At 37.0% G+C, this 25699-nt stretch overlaps 2 protein-coding genes across 2 annotated transcripts; one reads left to right on the forward strand and one right to left on the reverse strand.

The window, feature by feature from the left end:
* The first annotated feature begins 302 nt into the window (after positions 1 to 302).
* On the forward strand, positions 303 to 4507 carry LOC107828626 (zinc finger CCCH domain-containing protein 52-like). Its single transcript, XM_016655976.2, has 3 exons — positions 303 to 612; positions 1494 to 1554; positions 3538 to 4507. Exons 1-3 carry the CDS (start codon positions 540 to 542, stop codon positions 4283 to 4285), a joined length of 882 nt encoding a protein of 293 aa, XP_016511462.1. The 5' UTR covers positions 303 to 539; the 3' UTR covers positions 4286 to 4507.
* A 15332-nt stretch (positions 4508 to 19839) lies between these two features.
* LOC107784966 (late embryogenesis abundant protein 46) lies at positions 19840 to 21389 on the reverse strand. The gene is made up of 2 exons (XM_016606174.2): positions 21216 to 21389; positions 19840 to 20414 (listed from the first exon to the last, which is right to left on the reverse strand). The coding sequence occupies exons 1-2, from the start codon at positions 21300 to 21302 to the stop codon at positions 20031 to 20033; spliced, it is 471 nt and encodes a 156-aa protein (XP_016461660.1). The 5' UTR covers positions 21303 to 21389; the 3' UTR covers positions 19840 to 20030.
* Between the last annotated feature and the right edge of the window lie 4310 nt (positions 21390 to 25699).

Consider the following 25699-nt stretch of genomic DNA (forward strand, 5'->3'; position numbering starts at 1 on the left):
TTACAACTACGCAAGTGGGTTAACTACTGGGCTATCATTGGCAATTCAGCCCAAAAGCAACCACAGCCCAAATAGAACCAGGTGCACGTGACTTATTATATCCCTCAGCTAACATCACAGAGAGCACGTGACGTTCCCTGATTTTTCTCATCCAAATCCAAATTTCGAGGAACTCGCGGGCGGAATCCAAACTCACACTCTTAACCAAATTTAAACCCTAATTTCCAAATCCAAAATTACAAATCATAGGATTCCACTATTTATTATTACTACTACTAATAATATTATTGATATTATTATTTAGTGGGTACTGTTTGTTCTATTCATTATCTCATCTCTTATTCACCACGCTTTCTGCTTCTCTCTTCAACCGCCACACCCTTCTTCTTCTTCTCCCCCCTTCGAGAAAAACCCTAGTTCTAGGGTAGGGTTTTTTCTTCCTAAATCTTTCTTCGTTTACGCTTCTATTTTTGTTCTACTTTATCATTATTTTTAGTTGTAATTTTGGTTCGTCTGTTTGGATCTGAGAGTTAGTAGACATGGACCTTCGGAAGAGAAACAGAAACGAAGGTGGTTTTAATGCCAATGGCGGTTTCAAGAAGGCTAAGTCAGGTTTGTGTTTTTGTTTCTTTTGTTTTACAAAACGTCTTAGATCTACTTTCGCTTTTAAGGTTCTTGCTTGTTTTGCTGTGCTTTACTAACCTTTTTGTTATATTCTTTAGTGGTTATAGAAGCATTTTTATTGTTTGACAGCATTTGGCTGGAACGTTGTTTGAGATATTAATTTGATTTATTTAATCTAATAGTGGTTGTGGTAGAACTACTAGAGTGATATTTGGAAAAAAAGTAATTGAAATATTCGAATTGCTAAATGAATTTGAATTTTTGAATAGTGCTACAGATATATGAAATAATATTAAGAATGTGTTGGGACTTGTGACTTAGGTCACAGGTTCGAGCCCTGCACCATGAGAACTAGGCCTGGTATTTAAGTGGAGAAAGGTAGAGCGGCGGGACCATTATTCCCAAGTTTCAAAGGCTGTAGTTGGTCCTAAATGTTGGCCCCAAATAAATTTCTGGTTATAAAAAAAATTAGAAATGCGTTGGAATAATTTTGTACATCCCAAAACAGAAACAGTGTTGTATAAATTTATAAATTGGGATGCAGAGAGTATTTTGAAAGGGGTAGTTGAGACTACATTTTTGAAATTTTATTTTTATCTCACCCTAAAGGATGAAATTGAGAATAACCAATAGTTTTTATTGTATACATAGAAAAAACCTTAAGACCATCTGAATTGAAATTTAATATAGTTACGTCTGCTTTGTATGATGAAAAAGTTGGGTATCTTGAAGAGTTATCACCTTATAGCCAAGTCCTGTTATGCTGGTAATAAAAATTATGATGTCTGTCTAATTTTAATCTACCATCAGTTCTTAAACAACTAACTAATTTCTAACTGGTAAAAAATTTAATTAATTTGGTGCAACAGAAATGGACTCGTTATCAAGTGGTATAGGAAGCAAATCGAAGCCATGCACGAAGTTTTTCAGGTTCAAATCTTTACCTATCTAATCTAATATTGAAGTTTGAACTTTAATTTGTTGTGGAATTTAATTGATCTCAAGTGCAACAATTCGTAATTTCTAATAATTCTTCTCTTGTCATAAGCGCCAAAAAATAGATTTCTGCTCGTGAGATTCCCAAATGCTCTAAAAGCATAATGATGAACAATTTTGCTGAGATAATTATTGTCAGTTATTACGCATTTGGAGGAATTATAATGTCCCTGGTTTCTCACATACAAGCTATTGTTAACAAATTTTCCAGAGATAGCATTCACAGATGTAATGGAGATGGAGTGAGAAACAATATGATTTCTCAATGACAAACTTCTATATTTTCTGAAAATAACAATCTTTTATGGTTTGTTGTATCCCAACAATCATGTAATTGTTTGCCCCATAATTATCTTAATTGTTATCAGCCTTCTTGTAATGTATTTAGAATAGCAGGTACGTGATTCTATCTGTTATTTACCGAGGTATACTAGCTTCTCTTTAACTCTAGTTTAATTCTTGTAATCTACAGTGGATTTTAGCTACTGTTTAACGGTCTTAATGGCCCATTTTTTTGGAACTCTTTTGGCTCTCTGAGAACTGTTGTAAGTTGGTTTAAGTGGTGAATTGCTGTTAAAAATATTGAGATTAAAATACTCAGTGACATCTGTAAGCTCCAGTGCTGTTTATCTTGATTTTTGTGCATCCTATTTATCTATCTTTGTAAATCTTTTGATTATATTGACTGGTTCTGCATTGAGATTTTCTGAGTCGCTTGTGACACTTGGAAGAACATGGAAGTATATATGCTCTTGTAGATTTTATTTTCTTTTTTCGAAAGTACACTGAGAGCAGATGCAAGTGGTGTTCTACTAGTTGGGTTATAGATATTGATTTGCACAAAAGAGATGGCGTGTATTTTTTCCCATTAGAAGTATTGATACTTTGTCAATGCGCGAGTGAGTTTCGTACATTAGATATTTTTTTTGATTTGCACCGGGTGTCCGAGTCTTTAAGAGCCCCGACTAATCCCGGGGGTGCATAGGCCCTCGGCAAGGAGTTTCCCGCAAGTGCACCACGGTTAATTCAGGTTTTACCCAGTCCGATGGTCCTCAGAAATTGTTTGCACCCAGTGGGTTTCGAACTTGAGACCTTGAAAGGGAGCAAACCCCAAGGCTCAAGTCAATTGCCACCAGGCCATTAGATATTTTTGAAACACATTTAAGTGATTAAGCCAGCCAGGCTGCTAAGCTTTTTATCTTTCTGTGTTCTATATTGTTTCCAGAAGCTAGAGATTTTTTGCGGAGGAAGAGATTTTTAAAATGATTTTTCTCTCTCTTTTCTTTTAGGTGTTTTTAACAATTTTATGTTGGTGCTAAACTGTCTTCTTTTCTGGAATTGTGGAGTGGTGGGTGGTGGGTGCTAATAAAAGAAGACTATATTGGAGTTAATACATTTTTTTTCCATTTATTTTTATTTTTTAATTCAATTTTTGTTCTTGAAGTGCTGTTTTGCTTTTGTTCCAAATGGATAGTTTTCTTTGTTTATCTGCTTTGGAGGTTTTTCTTTTTTTTTTTTTGGGGGTGGCAAGATGTGGTGATCGACTTCTGGGAAGTTGGATCGACTCTCCAAACCTGCTTTATGCAGTTATCTTACATGCTCATTGTCTTCTAGGTAGTTAGATTATAGAACTCTAGCCTCTCTTGACCCTACTTCATGCAGTTGGATTACATGATTAAATCAATCTCACATCATGACCGACGAACCTGATAGCTTCACTTAATGGTCCAGGAAGAGTGCTATTGCTTGGTTAGTGTAATAGGATATTTTGCGTTGTGTCTAGAGTGCACTTGTGCTAATATTCTAGTCCAGTTGTGTTGAAAGTGTGATTATCTGCTTGTGTCTGCTGTCTGCATCATCCATGCTGCTATATGATATGCGGAATCTGATTTTGAAGTTTATCTTGTTCTTATGCAGCACTGCTGGCTGCCCTTTTGGTGAGAGCTGCCACTTTCTTCATTATGTTCCTGGTGGCTATAATGCTGTGGCCCAGATGATGAATATGGCACCGTCTCCAGCATCGAGGAATGCAGCAGCACCACCCATGCCCAATGGGAATACTCCTGCTGTGAAAACCAAACTTTGCAACAAGTTCAACTCAGCTGAAGGATGCAAGTTTGGGGACAAATGCCATTTTGCTCATGGGGACTGGGAAATTGGCAAGCCTATCGTGCCATCACAAGATGATCCACGTGCCATGGGGGGTGGACCTATTCCTGGCCGTTTTGGTGGGCGAATGGAGCCTCCTATTTCAGGACCTGCTGCTAGCTTTGGTACCTCAGCCACTGCAAAGATCAGTGTCGATGCTTCCCTTGCTGGAGCTATCATTGGGAAGGGCGGGGTGAACTCTAAGCAGATCTGTCGGCAGACAGGAGCCAAGCTGGCTATCCGTGAGCATGAAACAGATAAAAATCTCAGGAACATTGAGCTGGAGGGCACATTTGAACAAATTTCGCAGGCTAGTGCCATGGTAAGAGAGTTGATCAGCAGCCTTGGATCAGTTGGTGGCCCTGGAAGAGCACCGGCAGTGCAGGGCGGACCTCCACCTCAAATGAGCAACTACAAGACTAAGCTGTGTGAGAATTTTGCTAAAGGTTCTTGCACTTTTGGAGAAAGGTGCCACTTTGCCCATGGTGCTACTGAATTGCGCAAAACAGGGGTGTGAGCTTTATAGGCAGCTTAAGTCTTTGTAGTCCCTTGCTTTACTGCATGCCCGGTTGTGCTGGTCCATTGTATTATTCTCAATTTTGGGCTCTATTAATGCAACTTTCGTAGATTGAGTTATTACTGTCTCTGCATGGTTTTGACATTTTAAAGGAACAGACGTACTAGTTCTAGCTTTGCTTATTTGTGTCAGATGCTTAATTAGCCATCCTTTTTTCTTCTATATTCCACTTTCATCCCATGCATATTTTTTGTGATTTCTGATTAGTATATCTGTAACTTCACCTGTGGATCACGACGGCTATGGGGATGTGAAGGGATACAGTGAAAACTGTAAGATAAGTGTCGTTGCATAAAGAGGGAAAATTTTATTCTAAGACAACTTTTTTGTCTCACAGTTTTGTAGATCCAGATTTCTATGGACAAGAAGTGTAAGATTGGGGTCCACAAATTTGTGAAACAAAAAGGAGTCTCATACAACTAGTGTAAGTTGTATGAGATACAAAATAAAACTTCTCGTTAAATAAGTTTTTTTTTTGTCTGTTATAATGTTTATACTATTTTGAGTATGGTAAATGTGACATTGATGGTATATGATAATTAATAGTATTAAAAGAGATTGTTGTAGATGAAAAATCTTACTTCGAAAGGGAATTTTTGTCTTTAAATAGATAGACCCATTGCTGTTAATACAGTGTCTCTATTCTACATTATATCTCTCATAAAATGACACATGAATTCTTGAGTAGTACTATAAATATTATTTAATTTCACCAACCAAAAGTTACATTATAATGCGGTAACTATTATGTATATCTTATACGACCAATCAAACACTATATTATCTTATATCAAATTTCATGCTGAGATCAATTGCTCCAATCGTCCCCTTCTAGTTTATCTGATTTAGTTTCGACGATTAACATTGATACAGTACTTGTGAATTACTCCTATAAGGTTAATGAATTAGTCAAGTTTCGAACACTATAAGATTTTTTTTTTGGGGTCATGCGAACACCAAAGTTATCGAAAAGGATAAGTTTAAACAATGTTTTGAATCTTCAGTGACAGAATATTTTATTTATCGGTTGTTTTTTAGTTCCTTTATTGTTTTTATGTTTCTCTACACAAATAAGAAAAGCATCTCTTCATCCCAAACTGCTGGAGACGTCCAATCAGGCATCCTTGGAAAGATATATATAAAAAGTTATAGTACCCATTTTTAGATGACACCACCACACATTTCTGTGGGAGGCTCAAGCTCATCTTTAACATGCTTGTAAAATTTTTCAGAAAACTTCAGTCAATATGACTTAATTGCATGCATGGCTCTTTCCGGGGGCGATATTACTTTGGTAGCTTCGACTGTAACAATAGGACCTATGGGTAAAATCTTATCATGATAGGACCTATTGATAAAACCAAAAGTGCTGCGCAACCATATTACAAATCCAGTAAAGTTTTAAAATTACATTGGTCACTCTACCAATCAAACACCACAATATTCTCTTGTCTTTATCTTTAAGAGAAGAGAAAAGGTCATTCGAGTAGTGGTCATTTGGAGCATAAGGGGAGTCAGAATTTTTGAGTTCTGAATTCTAAGATACAACTTCAAATTTTACTAACTAGATTCTAAAGTTAATTCTTATACGCAATTAATAACTTTTTAGTACATATACATAATATTACTGGAATTAGATTCTAAATTTAATTTATACACATCTAATAATTTTTTATTATACATAATTTTAAATCAAAATTATTAAATTCTGCCATACCCACGTTATTATGTTACCTCCATCCCTTTATTCTAAATTTAATTTTTATATATATTTAATAATTTTCAACACATACAAAATTTAATTTAAACTACTAAAGCCGAACCACAAGTTATATACTACCTCCTTCAGAACAGTAATTATTTGAAATCCTACGGTTAAACACCCGCATCGATTAAAAAAAAAGAAGAAGAAGAAATTGATCATAACGTAGGCGTTTATCTCCTGTCAATAAACAAAGGGAAAATGGTCAAATTTACTCCTCTGCTACAAGAAAAGGATCAAATTTACCCTTTATTATACTATCAATCTAAAAATACTCCTAACGTTATGTTAGTTGCTCAAATATATCCCTTTTCCGTCAGAGCTGTCCAAGGTAGACATCCAATCCTATGTGACATTGACATCTTGGTGAGATGGACACCGCGTGGCATGCCACGTTATCATCCAACCCATATGTAAATGCTTGATGATAATTAGTGAAAATATCTTGAAACACATGAAAAGTGCATTTCAATGTCTTGATTTCACTTGTATAAAGCTCTCTCTTTTGCTTAAGGTGTAGCCCGTTGGGAGTAGAGTTTTTGAGGACACTTATGCTGGTGTCCTTTATAGAAAAAATCAGTTAGCACCTAACCTGCAATACTGATGCAAGTTCCTGCGTGGAATGACCACGGTATGCTAATGTGAAATAAGAAATATTTGCTTGTTATTCAACCCTAGGGCTTTTGTTCTTTGTTTCTTTGCATTTTTTTGGTGTAGTAAGTGCATGAAGATGTTATTTTTACTAACATTTAAATTTACTTTGATCATTAAAATGTTTATAATTTAGTAAATTTAGTGAAGGGCATAGTTAGCATGCAAGAACAACCTTTTTAATATTGAGTTCCCGTTGATTCTGAAACTCACCGGATGAACATATGGGATTACCTCCTACCCTGGGAGAGAAATCATTGGGATAAGGAAGATGATTAAGTCTTTTCCTGAATCACATCGATAATGAAAAAAGTCAAAAATAAAAAATAAAAAAAATAGAGTTGTTCCCATCATTGAGTTCCTTGCTGAAGTTATGCGCTTCTATTTACTTTAAACTTGCTCTGGCGTTAGTTCTCCTAGAAGATTCATAGTTCAGGAATCATATTTGATGCTCTTATGCTAAACATTTGTGGTGCAGAAAAAATATCTTCAAACTTGGGATATTAAGTCTGATGCTGTTTGAATCAAAATGCTCTGTTTCTTAAACCATATCCGGAAGTTTTGAAGAAGTGAAGATTGATAAGGATAAGGATAAACAGAGCTAAGAGTTTCATTTGAATTCAATTGTTGTATATATCTCCTAAGCCTCTCTCCTTCATCTACAATACTTATACTATGATTGTACTTCTTCAGCTATAAATGTACTCATTTACATGACTGTAAAATACAAGTTGGAATACCAAGTCTTACTGTTTATGGTATCAGAAGCCTTAAGCTCACACGAGCAACTCAAACAAATTCTGCAACTTTTTTTTTCTCATCCAGATAAAGCCTAATGGGAGAAAACTCAAGCACCATCACTTCACCAACCATTTTCAGCCATGGAAATGTGATCCAACCAGCACAATTGATTTCCTTCAACCCAGCGTTGCAGCTCTCGATCAAACCGATGGGAAGCTCAAACTATTCGACTTGGCAAGCCCAAGTAACCACCCAACTATTTGGATATGATCTCCTATCCTACATTGATGCTGTTGGGAATAAACCCCGTAAAAATAGTATTCACGGTATTAGTGATAAATGCAGAACACTAAGTTATGGTTAAATCAGCAAGAATAGAAATGCAGCAATAATGACACCAAGATTTTACGTGGAAACCCTTCTGAATAAGGGAAAAAACCACGGCCAAGAAGAACAACTGATATCACTATAGCGAGGAATTTTACACTGTGTAGTAACGAGTAAAAAATACTCCTAAGACCACTACACCCTCAAAAGAAATAAACACTCTTTTGCTTTTTTCCACCTCACTACAATATCTCTCACACTCTATTTTTCTTCACAAACTATTTTTTTATAGTTTATGGAATACCTTGCCCTCTCTTTTCTCTCTTTGTTGGTGTGTAGAAATGAGAGTTAAAGCTCTCCTTTTATAGCTAAAACCTCACTCTCTAAAGCCTACAATATTTGACAATTTACACACCCTTTTCATAATTTCAACAAGGTTGGCTACCAAACCAAACCAAGTCAATAAAATTGGCTACCAAATTACACAAATTCAACAAAGTTGGCTACCAAACCAAACCACGTCAACAAAATTGGCTACCAAATCATTTGAATGAGATGGACACCATATCAATCTCCCCCTCCAGTCTCATTCATCTAGAGGAGGTAGCACTATCTTCTAGTTTGAGTGCATGCCGACAAGTTCTTTGCATAGCTCGAACTTTTCTCTTGGTACCACCTTGGTCAACATATCTGCAGGATTTTCACTCGTGTGAATCCTTTTGACTTGAAGTGATTCATTCTCCACTTGCTCACGAATCCAATGATATCTGACGTCAATGTGTTTTGTTCTCGCATGGTACATGGAGTTTTTGCTCAGGTCTATTGCACTCTGACTGTCGCAATAGACAACATACTCCATCTGTCGCAATCCAAGTTCTTGAAGAAATCTCTTGAGCCATATCATCTCTTTGCCAGCTTCAGTAACCGCAATATACTCCGCTTCAGTTGTAGATAGTGCGACACACTTCTGCAACTTCGACTGCCATGATATAGCTCCCCCTGAAAAAGTAAACAAATATCCAGTAGTGGATTTTCTGTTATCAAGGTCACCTGCCATATCAGAATCTGTATAGCCCTTCAAAATTGGATTTGATCCTCCAAAACATAAGCATTCACGTGAGCTTCCTCTTAGATACCTGAGTATCCACTTTACAGCTTCCCAATGCTCTTTTCCTGGATTTTCAAGAAATCTGCTAACAACACCGACTGCATGAGCAATATCTGGTCGAGTGCATACCATTGCATACATCAAACTTCCAACGGCAGAGGAATAAGGAATCTTGGCCATTCTCTCTTTTTCCTCCGTTGTTGTTGGACACATCTTCTTGCTCAACTTCAGATGACCAGGAAGAGGTGTGCGAACCAACTTAGCACTTTTCATATTGAAGCGCTCCAGTACACGTTCTATGTACTTCTCCTGTGACAAGTAAAGCTTCCTTTCATTTCTCGAACGAGTAATTCTCATGCCCAAAGTCTGCTTAGCATGACCCAAGTCTTTCATTGCAAAAGACTTATTCAACTGTTTCTTCAACTCGTCAATCTTGGAAGAATTCCTGCCCACAATCAACATATCATCCACATATAGCAAGACGACGATAAAATCGTCATCAGAAAATCTTTGTACAAACACACAGTGATCTGAAGAAGTCTTCTTGTAGCCTTTCTCCCCCATAACAGACTCAAACTTCTTGTACCACTGTCTGGGAGCTTGCTTCAATCCATATAGACTCTTCTTAAGTTTCCATACAAGATTTTCTTTACCTTTTGCCTTGAAGCCTTCAGGTTGTTCCATATAAATCTCCTCTTCTAAGTCACCGTGAAGAAAAGCAGTCTTCACATCCATCTACTCAATCTCCAAATCAAGACTGACAGTCAAACCAAGAACTGTCCGAATGGAGGACATTTTTACAACAGGAGAAAATATTTCGTCAAAGTCAATACCTTTCCTTTGACCAAATCCCTTGACAACCAATCTAGCTTTGTATCTGGGCTTCAAACTATGTTCTTCAGCTTTAACTTTGAACACCCACTTGTTCTTCAAAGTTCTCATGCCCTTAGGCAATTTCACCAACTCATAAATATGGTTCTCATGCAGAGATTTCATCTTATCTTGCATGGCTTCAATCCATTGATCCTTGTGCTCATCTTCTATGGCCTCCGCATAACATTCAGGCTCACCCCCATCAGTGAGTAATACATATTCATTGGGTGAATAATGGGAGGACGGAGTACGAGGTCTAGAAGACCTCCTGAGTGGAATATCTAACTAGTCCACAGCTTCGTGAGTAGGAGCATCTACCTCATCAACATTAGCATTGTTATCCCCATCACCATCAATATGTTGATCTGGAATATGGTTCTGGGCATCACCATCATCATTGAGCCCACCAGTGTCATCCCCATTTGTATGAGGAACTTGATCAAGATTAACTAAACCTTCAGAACTTGAAGATTTAAACTTTTCCGCTTTGTTAATATCTTCAATGGTTTGATCCTCCACGAAGATAACATCACGGCTTCTCACAACCTTCTTCTCAATTGGATCATATAGCCTGTAACCAAACTCATCAAGGCCATAACCAATGAAGATGCACTGCCTTGTCTGGCAGTTAATTTTGACCTCTCATCTTTAGGCACATATACAAAAGCTTTGCAACCAAACACTTTAAAATGGTCATAGGAGACATCCTTGCCATACCAAACTTTGTTTGGAACATCACTTTGCAAAGCAACCACAGGGGATAGATTAATAACATGTGCGACGGTCAACAAAGCCTCACCCCAAAAGGAATTCGACAACTTTGCTTCAGAAAGCAAACATCTGACTCTTTCCATCAATGTCCTGTTCATCATTTCTGCTAAACTATTAAGCTGAGGAGTCTTAGGAGGAATCTTCTGGTGTCTGATACCCTGTTGTTTGCAGTATTCGTCAAACGGTCCACAATATTCACCACCGTTATCAGTACGAATACACTTCAGCTTCTTTCCAGTTTCTCTTTCAACTGAAGCCTAAAACTGCTTAAAGACACCCAACACTTAGTCTTTAGTCTTCAAGATGTAGACCCAAAGTTTCCTTGAACAATCATCAATAAAGGTAGCAAAATAAAGTGCACCACCCAAAGTTCTTGTCTTCATTGGACCACATAAATCTGAATGCACCAACTCAAGCAACTCTGTCTTTCTTGAAGGAGGATGAGACTGGAAAGAAACTCTTTTTTGTTTTCCAGCCAAGCAGTGCTCACATTTTTCTAATTTTACATTTTCAAAATTTGACAACAATTTCTTGTTGGCCAGAACATTTAGTCCTTTCTCGCTAATGTGGCTAAGCCTCTTATGCCATAACGTTGAAGAGTTATGGCTCTTAACGACATTCACCATATCAACACAGGTAGAGGCCGTAGTCCAGTATAAACCACGACGCTTTTCCCCACGAGCCACAATCATGGAGCCCTTAGTGAGCTTCCACTTTCCAGCACCATTGGTACTGACATATCCCTCATCATCCAAAACACCAACAGAGATCAAGTGCAAACGAACATCAGGTGCATGCTTTACATTGTTTAAAACTAGTTTAGTTCCAATACTAGTTTCCAAACAAATCGTTCCAACACCAGCCACCCTAGATACAGTCTCATTACCCATACTCAGAGTTCCAAAGTCACCCTGAGTATATGATGAGAAAAATTCCTTCCTTGATGTCACATGAGATGCGATACCACTGTCCACAACCCAGCTTGACTCATCACAAGCAATATTTATCAGATCTGTATCAAGGATTGTTACAAGATCTTCTGTAGTGACGGTGGCCACACGATTGCCATCTTCTTTCTGTTCTTCCTTGTCTCTATTCTCCTTTTTCAAAATCCGGCAGAACTTCTTTGTGTGCTCTTTCTTCCCGCAATGATAGCACTCAATATCTTTAAGTCTGCTTCTGGATTTGCTTCTATTATGTTCTCTATTTTGAGAACCTCGATTCTTGCTTCTCCCCTAGAGTCAGTCACCAAGACATCTGATGAGGAGGAACCCTGAGATTTTCTTCTCATCTCTTCATTTAGAAGGCTGCTCTTGGCAAGATCCATAGAGATCACACCATCCGGAGCAGAATTTGATAATGAAGTTCTAAGAATTTCCCAAGAATCTGGTAGGGAACCAAGTAGAAACAAGCCTTGAATTTCTTCATCAAATTTAATGCCCATAGCAGATAACTGGTTCATGATCCCCTGAAAATTATTCAGATGATCTGTCATCGCGGAACCATCGTGGTATTTTAAACCCAACATATGTTTTATCAGAAACATCTTGTTGTTTCCAGTTTTCCGAGCATACAAACTTTCAAGGTGCTCCCATATGGTCCGAGCATGTGTCTCCCCAGAAATATGGTTCAAAACATTATCGTCAACCCACTGTCTAATAAAGCCGCAAACCTGCTTGTGTAACAGATTCCACTCTTCATCTGATTTATTATCAGGCTTTACAGTGGCGAAGACAGGTTGATGAAAATTCTTGACATAGAGCAAATCTTCCATTTTGCCCTTCCAAATGGCATAATTTGTGCCATTCAAGGTAACAATTCTACTAGTGTTGGCTTCCATCGTTTATCACAAATACAAATACAATTTATTAGGAGATCAAAGTAATTCTTTTCTGATGTGGAAGTTCAGACTGTGCTGCAACCACAGAGCATACTCAGATAGAACCTTGGCTCTGATACCACTTGTTGGGAATAAACCCCGTAAAAATAGTATTCACGGTATTAGTGATAAACGCAGAACACTAAGTTATGGTTAAATCAGCAAGAATAGAAATGCAGCAATAATGACACCAAGATTTTACGTGGAAACCCTTCTGAATAAGGGAAAAAACCACGGCCAAGAAGAGCAACTGATATCACTATAGCGAGGAATTTTACACTGTGTAGTAACGAGTAAAAAATACTCCTAAGACCACTACACCCTCAAAAGAAATAAACACTCTTTTGCTTTTTTCCACCTCACTACAATATCTCTCACACTCTATTTTTCTTCACAAACTATTTTCTTATAGTTTATGGAATACCTTGCCCTCTCTTTTCTCTCTTTGTTGGTGTGTAGAAATGAGAGTTAAAGCTCTCCTTTTATAGCTAAAACCCCACTCTCTAAAGCCTACAATATTTGACAATTTACACGCCCTTTTCATAATTTCAACAAGGTTGACTACCAAACCAAACCAAGTCAATAAAATTGGCTACCAAATTATACAAATTCAACAAGGTTGGCTACCAAACCAAACCAAGTCAACAAAATTGGCTACCAAATCATTTGAATGAGATGGACACCATATCAGATGCCACATCTGCTATTCCTCCGGTGTGTATTACAGATGACAAAGGCAGTCCACTTCCTAATCCAACATACAAATTGTGGCTAAGGCAAGACAACCTTGTTTGTAGTGCAATAAGGCCTATGTCGATCCATCCATTGCGCCACTGATCGCATAAGCAACTACTGCCAAAAATGCATGGGATAGTTTGCAAACAACTTATGCAAACAAATCTCAAGCAAGAATTTTTGGACTTCGTGAGTTACTCTTAAACATCAGGCGCAACTCTAAGTTCATCGGTGACTATATGAAAGAAATTAAATCCATTGCGGATGATATCGCTACCTCTGGCTCACCTCTAACAAATGAGGAAATAGTCATCAAAGTTTTGAGCGGACTTGGAGCAGAATATAAAGAGATATCAGCAACTATACGTGCTCGTGATAATCCCATATCTTTTGAAGAACTATTTGACAAACTTCTTGCGCATGAAGTTTTTTTCGAGCACTCAGAATCAAAGAATGAGTAGCCTATTATCACTGCACAATTCAGCCAGCAGCGCAACTCGTTCAACCACTCTAATGGAAGAAACCACACTGGTTCTCAACGACGAGGAGGGATTTCCAACTCCATGCCTAACATCCGCAATTTTTCTGGACAAATGACCAACTCAAAGGCGTTCAATAACAGGCCTAATCAACAAAGAGTGCAGTGTCAACTTTGTGACAAGTTTGGCCATATAGCTAAGGTGTGTCGCTCTAAATCTCACGATGCACTTGAAGTTCAGGCAAATTTTACCAATCTACAAACTATGATGCCAATCACTCACGTTCATGGACTGTTGACTCGGGGGCTTCTCACCACATCAAATATAATCCAAAATCCCTTCACTCTGCTACTGACTTCTCAAGCAATGATGAAATCATCACTGGTGATGGTAAAGGAATACCAATAACTCATATTGGTCAAACTACATTTCTTTGTGATAAAACTAAGTCTTTTCATCTGCATAATGTTCTCTGTTCTCCAAGAATCATTTTTTTTAATTTCAGTTGCTACATTTTGTCGCCATAATCAAACATCTATTGAATTCTCTCCTTATTCTTTTTGTGTGAAGGATTTGAATACGGGGCACGCCTCCTGCAAGGAGGGAGAAAAGGTGACCTCTATAAATGGCCAGCTAACAAGTCACAACATCATCCATCTTCTCCTCTTGCTCACTTCACAACTACAACCACACCAATACTGCACCTATGACATGCCAGACTTTGGTCATCCTCAACCTAGAATATTTCCTCTTTTAAGCTTCCTGTTGCTAGTAGTAAAGATGATTCCTAAAAGTCAAATCGCCTTTCTTTTGGTGACAATTCCATTAGCAATTATAGACTATTTGAGTATTTGTACCCTGATATCTGGGATCCTATTATTCACTCGTTTGATAATTTTCTATTTCGAGTGTTGAAATTGGCAAAATGTTTGTCCCACATCGGTGGGAAAACAAGAGTTGGGGGGATTTTCCCCCTATAAAAGAAGGCTTAATGTTTAGGATTTAAATACACCTCTCATTTGCCTTCTCATCTGTTTAAGACATTTGTATCTTCTCTCTTTAGTATTATTTCACTTGTATTTTGCAGTGGAATAAAATATTGGTTATGTCCGAGGAGTAGGCAAAATTAGCCGAACCTCGTAAATTCTGGTGTTCCCTTTATTGTTGCTTTATTGTCTTATTTATTATTTGGTGGCTGTTATAATTTTTGGTATATTAGTTGTGACTTATTCACACTATATACATTTGGCTTCCGCAACAATTGGTATCAGAGCCAAGGTACTGTCTAAGTATGCTCTGTGGTTGCAGCATAGTCTGATCTTCCACATCAGAAAAGATTTATCTTGGTAACTGAGTCAAGGTTCTGTCTGAGTATGCTCTGTGGTTGCAGCTTAGTCTGATCTTCCACACCAGAAAGGAAATAATCTTGATTTGTGTCGTCAGCTATTAAATAATATTTGTGTCAAAGATGGGAGACAATAAACAAGAAGAATCTACATCAAGTGTCAACAATACGTCATCATTGGCATCTTCGCTTATGACAAGAATTGTGTCAAATGCGAAATTTGCGGTAGAAATTTTTGACGGGTCCGGACATTTTGGGATGTGGCAAGGAGAGGTTCTAGATGTCCTTTTTCAACAAGGGCTAGATCTGGCCATTGAAGAAAAGAAATCAGATGTTATTGGAGAAGAAGATTGGAGAATTATCAACCGTGTTGCTTGCGGTACCATTCGATCCTACCTTGCTAGAGAGCAGAAATATCCATACACAAAGGAAACTTCTACAAGTAAATTATGGAAAGCACTGGAGGATAAATTTTTGAAGAAAAACAGTCAAAATAAATTGTACATGAAGAAGAGACTGTTTCACTTCACCTATGTTCCTGGTACCACGATGAATGAACATATCACCAGTTTCAATAAGTTGGTCACAGATTTGCAAAATATGGATACAACTTATGATGATGGTGACTTGGCCTTTGATGTTATTGGCGTCACTTCCTGATGAGTACGAGCACCTTGAAACTACTCTACTCCATGGAAATGACGAAGTTTCTCTCAGAGAAGTTTGTTCGGCTTTGTACAGCTATGAACAAAGAAAGCGAGAAAAACAGAAGGGCAGAGAAGGAGAAGCACTATTTGTGAGGGGTCGTCCTCAAAATCAAATGAGGACAAAGAAGGGAAGATCCAAGTCAAGATCCAGACCCAGCAAAGATGAATGTGCTTTTTGTCGAGAAAAAGGGCACTGGAAGAAAGACTGTCCGAAGTTGAAGAATAAGGCCAAACATAACAATGGAAAGGCCATTATGGATTCAAATGTAGCTGATTGTGATGATTCAGACTTCTCATTAGTTACAACAAAGTCATCAACATCATCAGACATATGGTTGATGGACTCGGCTTGTAGCTATCATATGTGTCCCAACAGGGGCTGGTTCGTGGAATTTCAAGAAGAAGAATATGGAGTCGTCCACACAGCGGATAACAGCCCTCTTACCTCATATGGCATTGGTTCAATATGATTAAGGAACCATGATGGAATGATCAGAACATTAACAGATGTTCGATATGTACCGGATTTGAAGAAGAATCTCATCTCTGTGGGAGCCCTAGAATCAAAAGGGTTCAAAATCATTACAGAAAATGGAGTGATGAGAGTATGCTTCGGTGCACTAGTGGTAATGAAGGCTAATCGGAAGAATAATAATATGTACCGCTATTGTGGCAGTACAGTTATTGGGACAGCGGCAGTGACATCCAGTGACGACAAAGAGGCAGAAGCAACCAAGCTATGACACATGCGCTTGGGACATGCTGGAGGAAAATCCTTGAAAACTCTATCAGATCAAGGATTGTTAAAAAGAGTCAAGGCTTGCAACTTGGAGTTTTGTGAGCATTGTGTCAAAGGAAAACAGACAAGGGTTAAATTTGGTACATCGATCCATAATACTAAAGGCATTTTGGATTATGTACACTCTGATGTTTGGGGTCCTTCCAAAACACCTTCATTGGGTGGGAAGCACTATTTTGTAACCTTTGTTGATGATTTTTCTCGAAGAGTGTGGGTGTATACAATGAAAAACAAAGATGAAGTGCTGGGAATTTTTCTCAAATGGAAGACGATGGTGGAGAATCAAACAGGCAGGAGGATCAAGTGTATTCGCACAGACAATGGAGGTGAATACAAAAATGATTATTTCAATAAGGTCTGTGAAAATGATGGCATCGTCCGACACTTCACTGTTAGACATACACCACAACAGAATAGAGTGGCAGAACGTATGAACCGGACCTTGCTGGAGAAGGTACGGTATATGTTGTCCAATGCTGGCTTGGGCAAAGAATTTTGGGCTGAGGTAGTTACATATGCATGCCACCTCATTAATCGCTTACCATCTGCTGCTATTGATGGCAAGACACCATTTGAAAAATGGTATGGAAAGTCTGCTATAGATTATGACTCTTTGCACGTGTTTGTCTCAACTGCATATTATCATGTGAAAGAGTCAAAATTGGATCCAAGGGCAAAGAAGGCTATTTTTATGGGAATTACTTCTGGAGTCAAAGGATATCGCTTATGGTGTCCTATGACAAAGAAAGTAATATTCAGCAGGGATGTTACCTTTGATGAATCTACTATGGTAAATAAGGTAACAGAAGATACCAAACAAAATAAAGGTGCTTCTAAGCAGGTGGAGTTTGAGGGAAAATTTATTTTTCCTACACAAGAAGCAGAGGAGGAAACAAATGAAGATTACCCTCTGGAAGGAGAGCCAGTAGAGGAAATTCCAACTCAGGAACCTCAACAACAACTTGAATCAATAGCAACCAACAGGCTAAAAAGAACAATAACGAAACCTGTTCGTCTCATAGAGACAGTTGCTTGTGCAACCTCAATTGTAGCTGATGATGTTCCTACCACTTATAAAGACGCAGTCCAAAGTTCAGAAGAAGATAAGTGGAGGATTGCCATGAATGATGAAATACAGTCCCTTCATCAGAATCATACATGGAGATTGACCAATCTCCCGAAGGGAAAGAAAGCAATTGGATGCAAATGGGTATTTGCAAAGAAGGAAGGATTTCCTAACCAAGTAGATGTTCGCTACAAAGTAAGATTGGTGGCCAAAGGATATGCTCAAAAGGAGGGAATTGATTACAATGAAGTATTTTCTCTAGTTGTAAAACATTCCTCCATTAGAATTATGTTGGCTTTGGTAGCACAATTGGATTTGGAACTAGTTCAGATGGATGTAAAAACTGCGTTTTTACATGGAAACTTGGAGGAGGAAATCTACATGACTCAGCCAGAAGGATTCAAAGTTGCTGGAAAAGAAAATGTGGTGTGCAAACTTGAAAAATCGTTGTACGGATTGAAACAATCTTCTAGACAATGGTACAAGCGATTTGACGAGTTTATGTTGCGGCAAGGGTACAAGAGAAGCAAATACGATCATTGTGTGTATTTGCACAAGCTTAAAGATGGTTCCTTTGTATATCTTCTCCTATATGTTGATGATATGTTGATAGCTTCCAAGAATTCGGAAGAAATTGATAAGTTGAAAATTCAACTGAAGAAGGAGTTCGAGATGAAGGATTTGGGTGAGGCAAAGAAAATTCTTGGCATGGAGATAATAAGAGATAGACGTTCAAAGAAACTCTGTTTATCTCAGAAAGAATATTTGAAAAGAGTACTACAACGTTTTGGTATAGATGACAAGACTAAGCCAGTAAGTACTCCACTTGCTCCCCATTTTAAGCTAAGTACTAATATGTCGCCAATGGATGAAGCTGAACGAGAGTATATGTCAAAGGTACCATACGCAAATGCTGTTGGTAGCTTGATGTATGCAATGGTTTGCACAAGGCTTGACATTTCACAAGCTGTTGGAGTTATTAGCAGATATATGCACAATCCAGGGAAGGAGCATTGGCAAGCTGTGAAGTGGATTCTACGGTATATTCATAATACTGTAGATGTCGGGTTAGTTTTTGAGCAGGAAGACAATCAGTCTGTAGTTGGATATTGTGACTCAGATTTTGCGGGTGATCTGGACAAACGAAGATCAACTACTGGTTATGTGTTTACTTTTGCAAAGGCACCAGTTAGTTGGAAGTCTACTTTGCAGTCAACAGTTGCTTTGTCTACAACAGAGGCAGAGTACATGGCTATTACAGAGGCTGTGAAGGAGGCAATTTGGCTTCAAGGATTGCTAAAGGAGCTTGGTGTTGAACAAAAAGGTATTACAATTTTTTGTGATAGTCAAAGTGTTATTCAATTAGCGAAGAACCAAGTTTATCATGCAAGGACGAAGCACATTAATGTTCGGTATCATTTCGTACGAGAAATCATAGAAGAAGGTGGAGTCACAGTGAAAAAAATTCATACTACGGAGAATCCTGCTGATATGCTGACAAAGGTGGTGACTGCGATCAAGTTTCAACATTGTTTGGATTTGATCAACATTGTTGAACACTGAAGATTGAAGATGACGACACAACCAAAATTTGTTATTGAGAGAAAATTGAAGATGTGGAATTTTGCCAAGGTGGAGATTTGTTGAAATTGGCAAAATGTTTGTCCCACATCGGTGGGAAAACAAAAGTTGGGGGAATTTTCCCCCTATAAAAGAAGGCTTAATGTTTAAGATTTAAATACACCTCTCATTTGCCTTCTCATCTGTTTAAGGCATTTGTATCTTCTCTCTTTAGTATTATTTCACTTGTATTTTGGAGTGGAATAAAATATTGATTGTGTCCGAGGAGTAGGCAAAATTAGCCGAACCTCGTAAATTCTGGTGTTCCCTTTATTATTGCTTTATTATCTTATTTATTATTTGGTGGCTGTCATAATTTTTGGTATAGTAGTTGTGACTTATTCACACTATATACATTTGGCTTCCGCAACGTCGAGTACATCTGGTTATTCCCATTAAAGAACAAATCAGATGTTCAAGGAGCGTTTGTGAACTTTCTTAGTATAGTGCAAAACCCATTTTAGCTTAGTGTTGGCACACTCTATTCAGTTGGGGGCGGAGAATACACAAGCTTAAAATCTATCCTTAAGCAATATGGCATTCAACATCTCATTAATCCTCCCTACGCTCCTCAACTGTGGTGTCCACCTCACTACGCCACGCAAATAAATAATCAATTCACACTTCTCTCTACAAAATAGATATATTTATGAAATGATAAAAGTGTTGTCTAAGCACAAATTCACATACACCACTTACATCATTCGCCTTATTAAAATTAAAAGGACAAAAATATGCATCACTCTTAACAAAGAAAGAAACAAAAAAGAAAAGAAACAGTAACAAACACCAAATTAAGCTACAATGGCTAAATCAGAAATTTTAACTATAAGAACCACCAGTGCCATAGCCAGTGTTAACCCCACCACCACCATGTGTATTATGTGCAGCCGAAGATCTCTGAGTTCCAGTGGCAGTTCCAATGGGGTGAGACTGCACCACACCTTCAACCACCTGTCCAGCCGGTTCGCCACTGCCGTGGCCGGGCAATGCTGACATCTGATGCGCACCAGTTGGGTGCCCAGTGGCTCCAGTGGTCGAGTAGGAATGCGTCTTTTCAGTGCCAGTAGTAGAATAGCCTTGTCTAGCTGCTGCATTCTTGTCTCGAGCCTCTTGCTTGTTCATTTCGGCTTCGTTGATTCTTTCTTTTTTCTTTTCTGTTGCCATCTCCTTTTCTGTTGGGTTGTCTGCTGTCATCCTCTCCATCTGTTTCCATCAAGCAATATTACCAAAAAGAACATTGTTAATTCTTGGTTACGTACTTTATCTCGCTTTATAAACTTTCTTTGTTAAAGCACACTTGTGCTCAGGGAAAAAAAGAAAGAAAGGAAAATCAAGATCTAATGCTAGAAGTTTATATGTCACAACCCGTATATAAGCAACAACTTTTCCTTAAACCATACATTTTCTAGGAGTATATATTTTCAACATTAAGTTACTCCTTTCTATTTTTTGGAACTAAAAAAAGTTTTTTTTGAGTATGAGGGTCAAATTGACTAATTTGTGGTGAATACAAAAATAAATTCTTTAAAAACTATTTGCATCAAAGTATTCAAGATCAAAATGACTCCTAAATGGTAATAGGTTAATTCTTTTTGAAATGGAAGGAACCCAATTTATAATAGGTCCAACAGGATTATTCTTTTTGAAATGAAGAGAGTGCAAAATTTGTGAATTGTAATATTTTTATTCTGTGAATTTTATTTTTAAGAAAATTCAAAAATGACAACAAAAACTAAAACAATTGGCTGCTTCAACTAATGTAGCAATATAATTGCAGCATAGTAATACAATCCTGTATCCACAAAGCGCTAATGCCTTAGTTATTGTATATTTCAAGACCCTTTATTATTTTTCAAAATGGTAGGAGTACTATTGAGATATATAGGAAGTATATATAATTCAAGCCAGTAGAGCAATATCTATTAAGAAATGATTATTGTTCGTCTACAATTAATGGGAAGATATCGTGTATAGTATACACTAAACCATTAAGTAATGGAAAACCTTTTCTTGAGCAACAGCTTTGGTCTTCTCCATGCCAGACTTTGCCGAAGCGGCAAAGTTTGATGCTGTTTCTTTCATGGCCTGCATTTTCACTCTTTTACACCAACTTTCTTTCTTGAAAATCTATTTTAATCTGTCGAGAAATTAACTAAATGTGATTCGTTTCTATACCATGTATATGTAAAGAACTTAAATAGATTTGTACATGAGCGCGAATGAGAAGAGATACGTGTCATTTCTTTACCGAGTCTTATTCTCATTCCAACACCTGTCTAAACAGGTGTCTTTATCTTCGTAACAGACGCAAACTGTCTTTGGTTGGTTCCTTTATGTTTTGGATAAGATTTTTCTTTTCATTTCGAAATTTTGGTTTTACTTGCTCTTTTCTTGGATAAAATTAAAAATTGAAATACGACGTATTATTTTGCTTTCTTCTGCTCCCTCCGTTACAATTTATATATGAACCTATTTGATTGGGCATAAAGCTTAAGAAAAGAATTTGTGGTATAAAAAAAAGTGGTTATAAATTATTATATAAAGGTAAATTATTTCTAAATATAAAAAGGGGTTAATTTTTTTGACACGAACTAAAAAGAATATATTCACATAAATTGAAACGGAGGAGTAAGTTATTTCGTTGAAAAAGAAATATGATTTTATGCTCTTTGCTAAGGGTATCAATGGATATTTAAAAATCGACTAAACTGACCGAGCCGTATCGCATCGAACTGATTTTTAAGTTTCTGTTAATAAAACCGTAAGTTTTTATATAAATCTATAATCGTACCGATAATTAGGGTATATTTTTTATTTTATGAAAATAAATCAAAAAATACCGAACCGTACCGAGTAAATTTACATGGGATTATAGTTATATATTAAGTTTAAAAATAATAATGCATTAAAATTTTCCTTGGGCCTTCGAATTATGAAAACGGTTATAAGGCAACAATTAATTAAACTCAAAATACGAATTCCCAGACCTATTATACTATTCCTATTGAGACTAAACTATTTCTAGCACATTCACTCGCAAGACACAAGGTATTCTAGCGATTATAAGTAGCAAACTACAATGTGTTGAATGTGTTTTTTTTGTATGATTTAAATTCATATTTTCGAATATTTAATCTTCTATAGACTTTATTCTTGAGTCCCAACTTGCTTAATATTTTTCCACTCGTGTGATTTATATTTTCTTTGTCTTTGCGTTAGTTTTTTTTACGCTTGATGGATCTATATTCTGACCATCTTTCATATTTTTTTAATTCATCACCCTTTAAATAGTATAAATGTCTATAGAGTTTTGGTAAGTCTTATAAAAGTATGTATGCTATTACATTCTTATAACGACCCGACTGGTTGTTTTGAGCATTTATATCCCGTTCAACTATTTGAAGTCTTGAGTAGCTTCATATGATGTATTATGACCAGTGTATATTGTCGGTTTTGATTTTTAGGTGTTTCAGGATTAGTTCGGAAGAATAAATTTCATGTTAGAGGCCTTTAGTTGAAAGAGTTGACTAAGTTTGAGTTTTTGCATTCGACCTCAAATGGGAGTTTTGATTATTCCGTTAGGTCTGGATGGTCCTATATTATTATCATTCAATGTATAATGATCTTACATTATTATTTTTCACGGCATAACAATCCTTGCACTATACCCAGAATTTAATTTGGATATTTCTAGAATGTTTCAACATCGTTTTTTCAAGCATAAGTAGTAACCCAGTAAGAAAATAAGCTCCAAATTCAATTTTGATTGAAGCATTAGATCCGTATTGAAATTACAGAGCCATAACAAAAAGAATCATCGAATTTGGACATCGTATGAGAGAGTTATGCAAATTTTTGTGTCAGAAAAGATTGTTATTTTCTGGGGCACGGGCAAATCACAGGTGTCAAATGTAATTTATAAGTCGTAGGTGTCCAATGCGACTTGCCTGGATAGATTCTAAAACGGAGTTTTGCCATTTTTAACGTATTTGGAGCTATGGAGCTCGAATTGAAGGGATGTTTGAGGCGATTTTCACCATATGAATTGAGGTAAGTGATTCTAACTCGATTTTGGTTAAATTACATGAACTATTGTTGTTTGTATCAACAAATTAGTGTTTTGGATTAAAAATGGTATAAAATTTCATAGACTTTAATTGAGGATTTGAAGGCCGAGTTGTGGTCGGATTTGAGTAATTTTGATATGGTTTGACTCGTGGTTGAATGGGGGTTCAAATTTTATAATTTTTATTGGATTCCAAGACATGGGCCCCACTATTAACTTTTTTGTTGACTTTTTCAGATTTAGTGTGAAATTTAGCATTTTCTTATGGAATTGATTCCTACACCTCGTGTTGATTGTATTGAATTATTTATGACTAGATTCGAGGCGTTCGGAGGCCGAATCGCGAGGAAAAAGCTTATTGGAATAAAGAATTGCACGGGTTGAGGTAGGTAACATTTTTAAACTTGGAGTTGAGAGTATAAACCCCGAAAATACATGTTATATGATTTGTTTGGAGGTGACGCACATGCTAGGTGATGGGCGTGTGGGCGTGCACCGTAGAAATTGTGACGTAATTGATTCCGTGAAATTCTGTAGTCAAATAATCTTGGCATTATCCATGTACTTTCATGTGTTAAAGAAATTGAGCTAAGAATCATGTTAAAAATCATGTTGAGGCTATATGCCGGTATTATTAAGACCACAGAGGTCACATTGCTGTTGAACTATTTGTTTAAATTGTAATTTCATACTCAGTCATATTCATTCATTTCATATCATATCTCACTCTCTGTTGCTATTTATTGATACATTATATTATCATGTTTGGGATAATTTTTCATGATATTTTGAGCCCGAGAGACTGGAGAGATTGATGACATTGCGAGAATATTGATATTATAGCACGTGAGTTGCCCGTGCAACACGTGAGTTGTCCGTGCGGATCCAGATACTGATGCTATAGCATGTGAGTTGTCCGTGCAGATCTAGATACTGATACTATAGCACGTGAGTTGTTCGTGCAGCACTTGAGTTGACCGTGCGAATCCAGATACTGATATTATAGCACGTGAGTTATCCGCGCAACACGTGAGTTGTCCATACAAATTATAGCTCTTTGGCTGAAGGAGCCCCTTCGGAGTCTGCATCTCATACAGTGAGTGCAGTTGATATTATATTGAGGGTTGAATCTTCCCTGGCATGGATCTTGCCCGAATCATTTACATTTTTGGGATGGATTTCCCCTAGGCCATATATATATATATATATATATATATATATATATATATATATATATATATATATATATATATATATATATATATATATATATATATATATATATATATATATATATATATATATATATATATATATATATATCTCTGGGCTGGATTGGCCATATACAGTACTGAGTGACTGTGCCTGAGTTGTCATTTGTATTTGGGCTGAATCTGTTCGGTACAGTGCCGAGTTGTCACACCCTTTTTTCAAACTTCACAAACCATTTTAAGAATATAAAAAGACTTGTAAAGCTCAAAAGGGTTTTTCAACTAGAAAGTGATAAAAATTTGTTCAAAAGAAAATAACTCAGAGTCGTCATCTGAAATTGGTTTCGGTGTGTCAGATCACCATTTTATAAAAATGATTTTTCCTTTTAAAACATTTTAGACTCTAAAACCAAGTCCGCACCAGAGATTAGGGTAAGGGAGTTCATTTGACTCGGGGAGAAGGTGTTAGGAATTCCCCGAGTCCCGTAACTAGTACGGTTGCGCACATGATCAAGTTGGCTTTAAAGGATATTCTAATTGAGGTAAAATCACACAAAAAGAAAATAAACAATCAAAAAGAGGCTCGAGGTCATCCCAACCTAATAAAATAAAACAAGAATAAAAGTACTACGAGTTTTTCTCTCGGCCTCCAAAAATAAATACCTCGAGGCATACTCCGGATAAAATATACAAATCTTTTGGGGCATTCTCCGGATAAATTTAACTAAGGGAACGACCTCTCGCCTCGAAACCAACAAAAATCCTAAGGCTTGCCTACCCAAATGTGGTCGGCCTAAGCATGCTCTTAGCGGACAATGTAATTAAATAAACAAGTGAAAGAAAAGTAAATAAGGTAGAAGAAAATTCTAAATCATGCTCACTCCTTTTTTTTTAACTTTTCATTTTTTATTAGACCGAACCCGACACCATGTGAACAAATTAATCACTAATGGGCCTCAACTTTCCCCACACCCACAGTTCAACAATCATCCAAAATATTTTCATATCCAAACAACTAATTGACGAGATAAACATCCAAACAATTTGAAGGAAGATAGGATTTAAGAAAACTGAGATATCAACAAAGTGAGAAAATGTAAATTGAAACCATCAGAAGGAACCATTTAAAGATTTTCTATCACCCCGATTCCCACGATTCAAGTGCATCCAATTCAAAGTAAGTCTAAAACAAAACATTTAAACACATAGAG

Source organism: Nicotiana tabacum, chromosome 6 (assembly GCF_000715075.1).
Source record: "Nicotiana tabacum cultivar K326 chromosome 6, ASM71507v2, whole genome shotgun sequence".
In the NCBI taxonomy this organism is placed as follows: Eukaryota; Viridiplantae; Streptophyta; class Magnoliopsida; order Solanales; family Solanaceae; genus Nicotiana; species Nicotiana tabacum.

Coding starts and splice junctions, on each gene's coding strand:
- LOC107828626 (XM_016655976.2), top strand. CDS start 540: ATGGACCTTCGGAAGAGAAACAGAAACGAAGGTGGTTTTAATGCCAAT. Junction 613..1,493: donor TTTCAAGAAGGCTAAGTCAG/GTTTGTGTTTTT, acceptor TTGGTGCAACAG/AAATGGACTCGTTATCAAGT. Junction 1,555..3,537: donor CCATGCACGAAGTTTTTCAG/GTTCAAATCTTT, acceptor GTTCTTATGCAG/CACTGCTGGCTGCCCTTTTG.
- LOC107784966 (XM_016606174.2), bottom strand. CDS start 21,302: ATGCAGGCCATGAAAGAAACAGCATCAAACTTTGCCGCTTCGGCAAAG. Junction 20,415..21,215: donor AAGCTGTTGCTCAAGAAAAG/GTTTTCCATTAC, acceptor TGATGGAAACAG/ATGGAGAGGATGACAGCAGA.